General features: G+C 35.1%; 1 protein-coding gene across 1 annotated transcript in view; it reads right to left on the bottom strand.

Moving 5' to 3' along the window:
• Positions 1-230: 230 nt before the first annotated feature.
• Positions 231-11,213, bottom strand: part of LOC126881116 (cytochrome P450 4C1-like) — a 75,370-nt gene continuing 64,387 nt past the window's right edge. The window contains exons 9-12 of the mRNA XM_050645170.1: positions 7,196-7,264; positions 6,942-7,107; positions 3,061-3,240; positions 231-486 (exon numbers count right to left, since the gene is read on the bottom strand). Coding sequence (XP_050501127.1) covers positions 323-486; positions 3,061-3,240; positions 6,942-7,107; positions 7,196-7,264 — 579 coding nt within the window. The 3' untranslated portion in view covers positions 231-322. The remainder of the gene's footprint in view (positions 487-3,060; positions 3,241-6,941; positions 7,108-7,195; positions 7,265-11,213) is intronic.

The following is an 11,213-nucleotide window of genomic DNA, read 5'->3' as shown; positions in this document are numbered from 1 at the left end:
CGGAAAAAAATGGAAGAACCGGGTGTTTTCATATCAATATTATGTTTGCTAAACACATTAGGCAAGCTATTCGAAATCCCCTTAAAGTCAAGGCTCGAAAAAGAAAGAAGAAAAGGGAGGCCTGTCGGACAGCCAGTATGGGCAGATCTACCTTTTTAGAAAGGGCAGATCTGACCAAGAACTTTAGATGCCCAAGAAGGTGAGATATATAGGAGAGAAAACTAGGCAAGAATAATAAAAACAATTTATTTTAATATTTTTGATTGTATTGTATAATAGCCAATACCAATGATAATAAATGTGAAAATATATTATAACTAGTTCATGCCCTACGTTGCATCGAAACCTTAAATCCATCTTTTGGTCTCAGTACTAAGTGTGCTTTGAGTTTAATGTCTTCTACTCTTTGATATGATGTAGATATTCTGAATTTTCTAACAACAGTAGCGATTAGGGTTTTCATTGCCATCATAGCGTATTGTAGACCTAAAAACAATAGAATGTTATATATTTACCAAATTAATTTAAATATTGAATCATGCCAACGCATTTACTGAAGGATACCGCACACATCATATGGAAAATTTAATGTCACTTAAATGCAATAACAAAAATTTACATGAATAGATTCGTATTAAAATCATTCCATATAATTGAGCCCACTTTGAATTTTGATTAATAACGGCGTACATTTTAATTAAAGTTCAAAGAAATCACATTTTTGAAGTCCATAAAACTCATCATAAATACTATTAGTCTAGTAGTGGATATTGAACCCAGGGTGGGCTAGGCCGATTAGAGGAACTACATGATTTGATACGACTGACCAAATTATACCAAATTTATTATATATAAGATAAGAGTAAGCCTCTTCCTTAATACCTGCAGAAATATTTATGAACTAATCTCTTTTCACTCTCTAACTCACGTACATTACCCATTTGATTTTAGATTTATTTATATCAATTTAGGCCGTTATTAATCAATATCCAGAGTTGGCGCAATGATATGAAATGATTATAATTTCGAGACGAATCTATTCATGTAAATTTTATTGCATTTGAGTGAAATTATATTTTCTATTAGATGTGTGCACAAGCAATAGAGGAAAGAAATGAAGCACACAAAATGTATATAACAAGAAGAACACAGGAAAGACATGGAACATCATTTGAAGTCACAAGACGGAAAGCAGACAAGATATGTAGAAATAAAAAGCGAGCCTTTGAATATGGACAAATTAATAGAAAAAATGGAAGAAAATTTCAAAAACAACGAAATTAGAGGGGCTTACGAATACCTAAAAAAGATAAAAAGTGGGTATAAACCTCAAAAAAGTCTATGTAAAGATGACAGTGGGCATATAATCAGTGACCAACAGAAAGTCACAGAAACCTGGAAGCATTATTTTCAGACCCTACTTGAGACACAAGTAGACATGGAAGATGAAATGGGTACGAACTACATAGAAGAGAATGAAGTAGAGAATGGAGTAGAAGCTCCAACCAAAGAGGAAGTTCTCGAAGCTATTAAGGCCCAGAAAAACAATAAAGCCCTGGGAGTTGACGTAATACCAGCAGAATTGTATAAGGTAGGTGGCGACCACCTAGAAAGTCACATCCACGCGCTCATCAAAGACATATGGCAAGAAGAGAAAATACCCGATGACTGGAAGAAAAGTATAGTATGCCCGATCTATAAAAAAGGAGACAAACTCCAGTGCAAAAACTACCGTGGAATTTCTCTACTAAGTACAGCGTATAAAGTCCTCACGTATCTATATTATAAACCAGCGGCTCCAACCACTAGCAGAAAATATTATTGGAGAGTATCAGACGGGCTTCCGACGGGGAAGATCGACACTGGATCAAATATTTACAGTCAAACAGATCTTGAGCAAAGCATGGGAACACGATGTTGATGTTCACAACGTGTTTGTAGACTTCAAACGGGCATACGACTCAGTCAAAAGGAACAAACTCTGCCATATATTGACTGAATTGGCAATAACACACAAGCTAATTAGACTTTTAAAGCCACAATGGATGAAACTCAGGCATGCGTGCAAATACAAAACCACCACACAGATTTTTTCAAAATTTTGCAGGGACTAAAGCAGGGAAATGGGCTGGCCCCAACTTTGTTTAACCTGGCACTGGAGTATGCGGTTAGGCAAATAAAAACTGGATGAGGAAACCTACTGACCAAGCGAACTGTTCAACTGGCTGCTTATGCCGATGATATTAATATTATGAGTAAAACACTAGACTAGACTTGACTAGGTCTGGAAATTAACACAGAAAAAACAAAAATAATGATACAGACGAGAAGAAATATACTCCCACAAAACATTATACATGAAGATGACATTGAAACGGTTTGAAAGTTTATATACCTGGGAGTAGAACTATATGCCGACGGATCAGAAGATGGAGAAATACGGAAGAGAATAACGCAGGCAAACAGAGCTTATTTTGCCCTCTTCCATATATTTCGGTCTAAAAGTGTCCACCGAAATACAAAGATGAGAATCTATAAAACCTTAATTCGACCAATAGCATGCTATGGCAGTGAAGCATGGGTCCTGAAAGAAACATCCAAAAACAAATCGACACATTCGAAAGGAAAGTACTGAGGAGAATACTAAGACCTGTGAGGGAAAACGGAATCTTGAGAAGTCGATACAACAACGAGCTTTATCAACTTTATAAGGAAACACCCCTGTCAAACTTCATTAGAATACAAAGATTACAATGGGCCGGACATGTGATAAGAATGGGAGAGGATAGGCTACCAAAAAGAGTACTGAATGCTAGAATGCAAGGAAAGAGACCGGTTGGGAAGCCACGAAAGCACTGGGAAGACACAGTAAACAGCGACGCACAAGCCCTTTTAGGAGTCCGTGTATGGAGAAGAGCAGCCACAGACAAGCAAGGGTGGAGATAAAAAACAAAGGAGGCCAAGGCTCAATTTGGGCTGTAGTGCCGTAGAAGAAGAAGATAAGATGTGTGCGGTGTCCTTTTGGATTAAATCTTAAACATAAATTTGCTCTTGACTTACCAATACATTTTCTAGGCCCATATGAAAAGGGAACGTATGCACAAGGATGTCTCTTGGCAACTTCTTCAGGTAAAAATCTATCAGGATCAAATTTGTAGGGATCTGGCCAATATGCTTCGTTGGTGTGAGCTCTTAATATCCCAAATGCTACTGACACTCCAGCAGGAATAATACAGTCACCTAATAGAAAATGTCGATAGATAATGATCGGTGAATACATAAATATCTTATTATGTCAAAAAGAAAAAAGACAAGGAAAAAGAGATGAATGAGGTAATAGAAAATGTAGATGATAATTTCTTCTCTTTCTCTTACTACAATTTTATAAAGTAGTTGTTAGTTTATTATCAACTTAACTTCCTCTTTATGATATCTGCAGAATTTTTCTCGGCTCCTAATTTTCGTTTCTTCTATTTTCCCCCAGTCATTGCATTTATGTAGATGGGCAGTGCCTATCTCGGTCCAAGAAACAGGTAGGTCTTTTAAAAATGTCCCAAGTCGGCGCAAAGACTAAAACTGCTCGATATAAAATATACCAGCTCGGCTCATGGGATATTAATTGTTACTATCAAATAATTTTACATCTCAATGGAAAAAAATACATTTATAGAATAACTTTATTAAATAGATATAATTATCTATATGTATAATTATCCATAGCCCAATAAAAATAAAAACTAATTGTTTTGTCCTAAAAAAAACTAATTGTCGTAATGTGTTTTGTAATTGTAATATTTTCTCCACTTGTTTTGCTGAAAGCTTTGTAATTATCCCTTACATATCTCCACTTTGTTTCACCTGAAGCTAATTTTCGTTTTTGCTCTTTAAATTTATAACGTTCACACAACAATAATAATTTTCCTCTTTGACTAAACATTTCACTTATACTGGCCTTTAAAGATGTTATTATACTCTATTTTGTCTGAATACTGAATTAGTAGTTAATTGAAAGATACATCGATTCCACTACGAGGTGTCGAGCGAGTAACATCGGTCTGTATTTTGTCGTACTTTGTAAAACATAGTGCAAAAACAGTGACGTTGGTGTACCTTCAACTAGAAATAATAATTGTTTTTGACTACCTGAGCAGTGTCGTAGCAGATACCTAAACAGTCAATATGTCTCAAACATCTAACCAAGCTTTATCCTATGTATCAGTAGCGAAATCGATTCCACGGCCAACATTTCCAACCAAGAGAAACTGTTTCTTAAATTCGTAAAGAACCCAAAATTTCTGTTAATAAGAAATTTTCCCTAATCTATAATTCCAAGATAAAATTATTATTATACCTACTAATGGGGTACTAAGCCCTACCTGTTAATCTTCGAGCCGACCTGGGACGTTTTTAAAATGTGCCTGGGGTATCATAAAGGACTAAAGGATTATAGTGAGCCGAGATGGGAATACCCCATGTAGATTCCATTTTGCATTCTCTAATATTGATCTAATCAGATCCTTCCGTTATTTCGCAGATTCTTTACTTTTCTCATTTGTTTTGCCCCTCTCATCTGTTTGTGGTTTACTCGTAATGTTTAACTTCCTTTCTTCTTCTCCGTTCTATCTTTTAGATTACAATGGAACCTCGATAACTCGGATTAATCGGGACCGCGGCCGATCCGGGTTATCGAAAATCCGGGTTAGCCGGATAATATGGTAAAAATGAATAAAATACGGTATACTTACCGATAAAGTCCGTTATAATTGAAATAACATGAAATATATATATATATATATATATATGCACAGTACCTACACATCTAAATTATTAAAAACATGCAAACACAAACCTAAGCAAACGAAAGCAAACAATACAAGACTGTTACACACACAATACAGTCACAATCGGAACGATGTTATGAAGAGTAAAAACAAAGACCATTGTTTAAAAAAGAATTTTTTAAATAGTCTTCTAGTCTTTTTTAAACAATGCTAAGACAGTTTTAAATAAATAAAGGAATAACAGCTGCCTGTTGTTTCTGATAAATCCGAGACAATGACCGTCACTCTGCCGCCGCCGTGTGCCATGAGTCATTTTTACTATCGTATACATAGTTAAAATTACACAAATACACATATTATCTCTCAAATATATTACATACTATCCCTTTCAAGATAATTCGGATGAAATTCCCCAGATTAAGAGACTGGGCCGATATCAAGCACAAAATAATCTGGGGAATTCCATCCGAATTATCTTGCAACGGATAGTACATTTTTATTGTTGAAATGATTGTCTGATGAAAATCGGTCCGGGTTAGCCGGAGTTCCGGGTTATCGGGGTTCTACTGTACATATATGAATTTTGTTTTTATCTGTCCATGTTTCTAGTATATCAGTTTTATTATAGTTTTGCTTATTTTCTTCCCATCTACTATCTCTTAAATATTCAGAAATTTAAACTACCAAATAAAAAATAAATGATAAGCTTGGTATAGGTCTTGGGCCCACCAATAAAAAAATTATTACCTCCCCCATGAGACTTTTATTCAGTTATTCAGTCGAGTCGGATAACTTTTCTATTTCGGAAAAATTTCGGGAGGAGGGTGTTTCGTAAATATAGAGGTTTCTAAACTTTGGTGCGTCCGGCAACTGGACTTAAAACGGACAATATTACCAGTTAATTATAAATATTTCTATCAAACAATCCTGCAAAAATTAGCTTATATACATTTTATGACTCTTTATGATGCGTACCCCCCTATGGGGGCGCACGATAGAGTCATAAATGATTATTTTTTTGCAGGATTGTTTGATAAGAATTCTTACAATTTTCTGGTAATATTGTCCGACGCACCAAAGTTTAGAAACCTATATACAGTGCGCTGAAATAAGTGTTACCCCCTTTTTAACTTATTTATTTTCAGCACATAAGCAAAACGCTAGGATAGGTCGATTTTTAAAATAATCATAGTATATTATAGCATCAATGTTTCGAACTTTACGTGATCCCTCTTCAGGTGACAGGCATAACTTTGATTTTTTTAAATGGAAAAGTACATCATGTGACACCTCATTTAAAATCTTTTGAAATGCTGATCACAACAATGTATAACACTTTAATCTCTTTTAAGAGCGTAGGCGCAAAATTTAGGTCGATTTTTTAAATGCATTCAGTTTTTTCGAATCCTGAGAAAACTAATAAGCATTTTTGTAAAATTGAAACGCAGAAAAAAATATTACAGTATTATCGATGGTCTAAAGTTCCTGAGAAGTTTTATAATGTTTATTTTAATAAGTCACATGGGTGGAAAAAAGAGGAAATTTAGTTTGATTTTAATTTCAAATATATCATTCAAAAGAACGATTTTGTTTATTCTAAATGATTTTCTGTCCTTGGTAATAATATATATAGTCTTTCATACTGCGTTTAAATTTTTCAAAAATACTTATTACTTTTCTCAGGATTCGAAAAAAGGCAACGTTTATAAATAATTCGACCGAAATATTGCGCCTACGCTCTCAAAAAGGTTTGAAGTGTTATACATTTTTGTAACCAGTATTTCAGAAGCTTTTAAATGAGGTATCAAATGATGTACTTTCCCATTTAAAAAAAATCGAAGTTATGCCTGTCACCTGAAGAGGGGTCGCGTAAAGATCGAAACATTGATGCTGTAATATACTATGATTATTTTAAAAAACGACCTGTCCGAGAATTTTGCTTATATGCTAAAAATAAATAAGTTAATAAGGTGGGAGGGTAACACTTATTCCAGCGCACTGTATGTACGAAACTCCCCCTTCCCGAAAATTTTCCGAAATAGAAAAGTTATCCGCCTCAACATGAATATCTGAATAAAAAAAGTCTCATGAGCGAGGTAATATTTTTTTTAATTGTGGGCTCAAAGACTAAAATAGGTACTATTATTACATGGATCTTACCGAGATCAATATCCTCGTCAACTGCTCTCGCTAAAATACCTCCAACAGGAAATAATCTTAAAGTCTCTTTGATAAATCTTTCCAAAAATTTTAATTTTGGTAAATCAGATCCTTCAATTCTTCCATCAGGTCCGACTACTTCCATTATTTCATCAAAAACCTTATCCTATAAAATTGATGTCATTAATAAAATAAATATATGTCTTTATATTTATAAACTATACTAATAGGAGCTAGACTTTTAGAAACTTTACCTGTAAGTGTGGATGCAGACCAAGCATGATGAAGGCATAACAACTGGTAGATGCGCTGGTATCGGAGCCCTAAAAGAAACAAACATGTCTAAATATAAACGATAACGGTCAAATAGAAATGATATTGGTAATGCAATCAAACATTCACACTTTTTACTGTATGCTGGTAAGCTAAGATTTTTTTCGTACCTATATACAACAATTCAAATAGTCAGCTCTTACTAGGAAACAAGATAAGGTAACTTAGGACCAGTGGCTTAACAAACTCCGTCGCCCCTCCCGCAGAATTGGAAATGGGGCCCCTTTAAAAAATTACTAAATGCAACATGTGCAACAAATACCTATAATATGTGTTATAGCCCAGTAAATGAACGTAAAATATGGCGATACCGTCTAATTTTCAGTGTTACCACCGAAGTGGTCAACTCAAGACTTTTCGAGTTCTATTTAGCACCCCAAATGAAACTAATCATTATCACCTTACAAATTACTTAACTTTATTATATGACCTGTAAGTTTCACCGGTTCAAAGTGCTTATTTTTAAAAGGGTTCTAGTTGAAAGGGCTTGAACGAGTCACTAATCACGAGTAATGCAAATTTTAAACAGCCATATCTTAACCAATTTTTGTCTTACAGAAAAACAAAATAAAGCCAAAATATTTATAAAAGCAAGACCTACATTTCTTTACTCTTTGAGTTTTTTCGTATCACTCATACTTACTTTTTAAGTTATTTTGAAAAAAAGGCATTTTTCCAAAATAAAAAAACTTTTTTTACTATGAAACCAAATTTTTTCAAAAATAAGAACTTTGAACCGGCGAAACTTACAGATTATATAAGCAATAAAAAATATTTAAAGTAAATGGTAAAGCGCTAACGATAAATTTTATTTGGGATGCGAAATGTGGGCAGATTTTCACGATTTTTTTACCAAAAATGGGGCCAACTTTATTTGAGCGTAACTCGTATAGTTTTGGTGCTAGAAACTTTTATAAAAAATAAAAATAAAGCTTTATTTTGAAACATTTAAAAAAAGTTTTAATGAGTTTTTCCCGAAAAGTGTTTTATTTTTTGGTTATTCCAGGTTGAAATATTCGATTTGGAATTGGACGAATAAGAATAATTTTTCATAAGCGTCAACTGTACCTACTTTTACTGTGTCGATAGACTTCATGAATAAGTACACCATTTTTTTTGTATCTTATATGCTACATTTTTGCTACAAATATTTTTTCGATATCTAATAAGTATTTAATTAGATAAATACTTATTTTTGAGCTATTTCCGAAAACCCGTCTGAAAACGTTGTTTTTTTGTTAAAAAATAAACATTTTCATTCGCAAATGACTTGAAAAGTATTAACATAGATAAAGAAACTCTATAGAACAAAAGTTGCTTATAATTAGTCAATTTATGCATTTCCGGAATTATTTTACACGTATGTTTTTCACCCCAACGAGGGGTGTCACCCCCGAAGTAAAAGCAATCAACGGAATAGATCCAACTTTGAAGTGGAGTGTAACTCGGACCTAAATCCAAATTGTCGTATATAATATCACAAGAGAGAAAATTTTGCCGGCAATATTTTCGACTGGTATGAAAGTTTGTTGCCTGGCAATTTTCGGGAATTAAATTTTGACTTAAATCACGAGACGTCAGTCGAGTGATTTTGTTAAAATTTCATAAGCGAAAATTACCAAAAGGCAACGAACTTGAATGAAACCAGGAGAAAATATTGCCGGAATATAATTTTCTCTCGAATGATATTCGACAAGACTATTTCACGAGACAATTAATGCACCATATCAACGAAATATAATCTTTATTTATTTGTTATGACCGGACACTTTCGTGACGGATCTGTCATAATTTTGTCAGTAGGAAATTATCCGTTGCTATGAAGTTTTATCAGTTAAAAACAGTCTAGTGAAATAGTCAGGCAAATACGTCCGTCGTGACGTTGATAATTTCACTCCAAAACTGTCATTTACTAAGCTATTGGTGTATACATGCGTTTTTTATGACGACTTACATTTTTCATCTTTATTGTTATAGAATAAAATAGAACAAAAATTACTAAATGATTATGTACATATTAGTACATAGTATTATTCTATGAGATGAACAATTTTCTTCGTGCACTATGTACTATCAGCGACTATATCTACAATTTTATTAATTCGGATGGACAACTTCATTTTCAATACTGCACTGCTTAAAAAACGTATGTATGCAAATAATATAACGACACATTTTTACATATGTTAGAGGACAAGATGGAGCCCTTGACATATTGGGGCCCCCTGTAAGCTTCATGCTGTGGGGGCCTCTGTTACGCCTCTGGATAATTGTATCGAAATACTAAACGCAGGTAAAGATTAAAGAGAAAACCCGTTTCTAGATTTAGAAATATTGTTCTAAAATTCGGCAAATTGCAATTCTCAAATCTTTCAATAGTCACGTACAAAGCATTATAGTTTATTGTCGTCACCATAAAAGTTCGTGAGACCGGAAAGGAGTAAGTTTCTAGATATGAGATGATTAACTGGCCGAATACGCCTATTTAGAAATTTACGTTTTTAAATTTAAACACACAAAGTAAAATCATATACCTATAACAGATTTTTACATAATATCAGACGACAAGATGGGGCCCCTGATCGATTCGCCCCCCCGCAAACTTCACGCTGCAGGGGCCTCTTTTACGCCCCTGCTTAGGTCATTCGAGAGAAGATACTGAGAAAAGCATACGACCCGGTGCAAAAGGAAGACGGCATATGGAGAATCAAGAGAAACGATGAAATTAATTAATTAAATGAAGGGTACGATATTCTAAGTTTTATTAAAAGTCAAAGACTGTCACGGCTGGAACATGTCCAGAGACAAGATATAAAAAGAACAAAGAAAATATTACAGTGGCAGCCGATAGGAAGACGAAATGAAGGAAGGCCCAGAACGAGATGGTTGAATGATGTGGAAGATAACCTGAAAACTATGAATGTAAGGCAATTGAGGGGAAGGGCACAAGATATGTCTGAATGGAAGGACATAGCCAGACAGGCAAAGACCCGTACAGGGTTATAATGCCAAAGAAGAAGAACTCATTAGGGTTGTATGGAGAGTCACCCTCAATCCAACAAAAACCCAAATATAGCCTTCAGACACCCTAAAAGTTCTAAGAACGAAAGGGCTAGAATAACCCTTCAAGGAGAAGCTCTTGAATATCGCCCGTCGGTGGTCTACTTGGGGGTCCATTTTACCAGGACACTCAACTGGAACACTGACATTCAACACACCTTAAACAAGGTAAGAAATAGAGCTAAACTCCTTGGAGCACTATCTGGAACGTTTGGAGGCACATCAAGCAAGACTCTCCTACACACCTACAAAACATACATAAGACCCATTATCGACTACAGGGCGGTCCTCTATGCCTCACTAAACCGAAAATATACCAACAATATCCTCGGTTGCGAACGCAGAATACTCAGAAAGTGCCTTAGGAAGCACTGGAGATATCCGTCGGTATTGGTACACCCACTCGCAAAAATACCCCCCATCAATGAGAGAATACGTTCTCTCAGAACAAATACGTTATGCGTACGATTAATGGAAATAACCACAGAGCGAAATATGTTCTAACCACCCCTTGCAATCGGTAAGGTCACATACTCACCGGGATTCCCAAAAACAAAGTTCCATTCCCTCCGGCCAACCTTCTACAATTGGCCAGAAACGAACTAACCGATGAGTACTACGGAATTTTAGAACAAACTCCCCTAATGTATTGCAGATAACCAAGCTGCATCCCCACACGCTGATCCAAGAGCCGTTCCTTTTTTGGTGACAGATTTGGACCTTCATTGACTGACTGGACGCTTCACTGGGCTATGGCAACTTCTCTCCTTCACATCTACAGCTTCTGTGCTAAAACCACCTTCTGAACCCCTGATTCACTGGCAGCTTTGCCTCTCCACCATTCATCTAACATTCACAACAAGCTCACTCTATCATCCC

Source organism: Diabrotica virgifera, chromosome 3, assembly GCF_917563875.1.
Source record: "Diabrotica virgifera virgifera chromosome 3, PGI_DIABVI_V3a".
Classification (NCBI taxonomy): Eukaryota; Metazoa; Arthropoda; class Insecta; order Coleoptera; family Chrysomelidae; genus Diabrotica; species Diabrotica virgifera.
The sequence above is the reverse complement of the archived record's forward strand: the minus strand, read 5'-3'. Positions and strand labels throughout refer to the sequence as shown.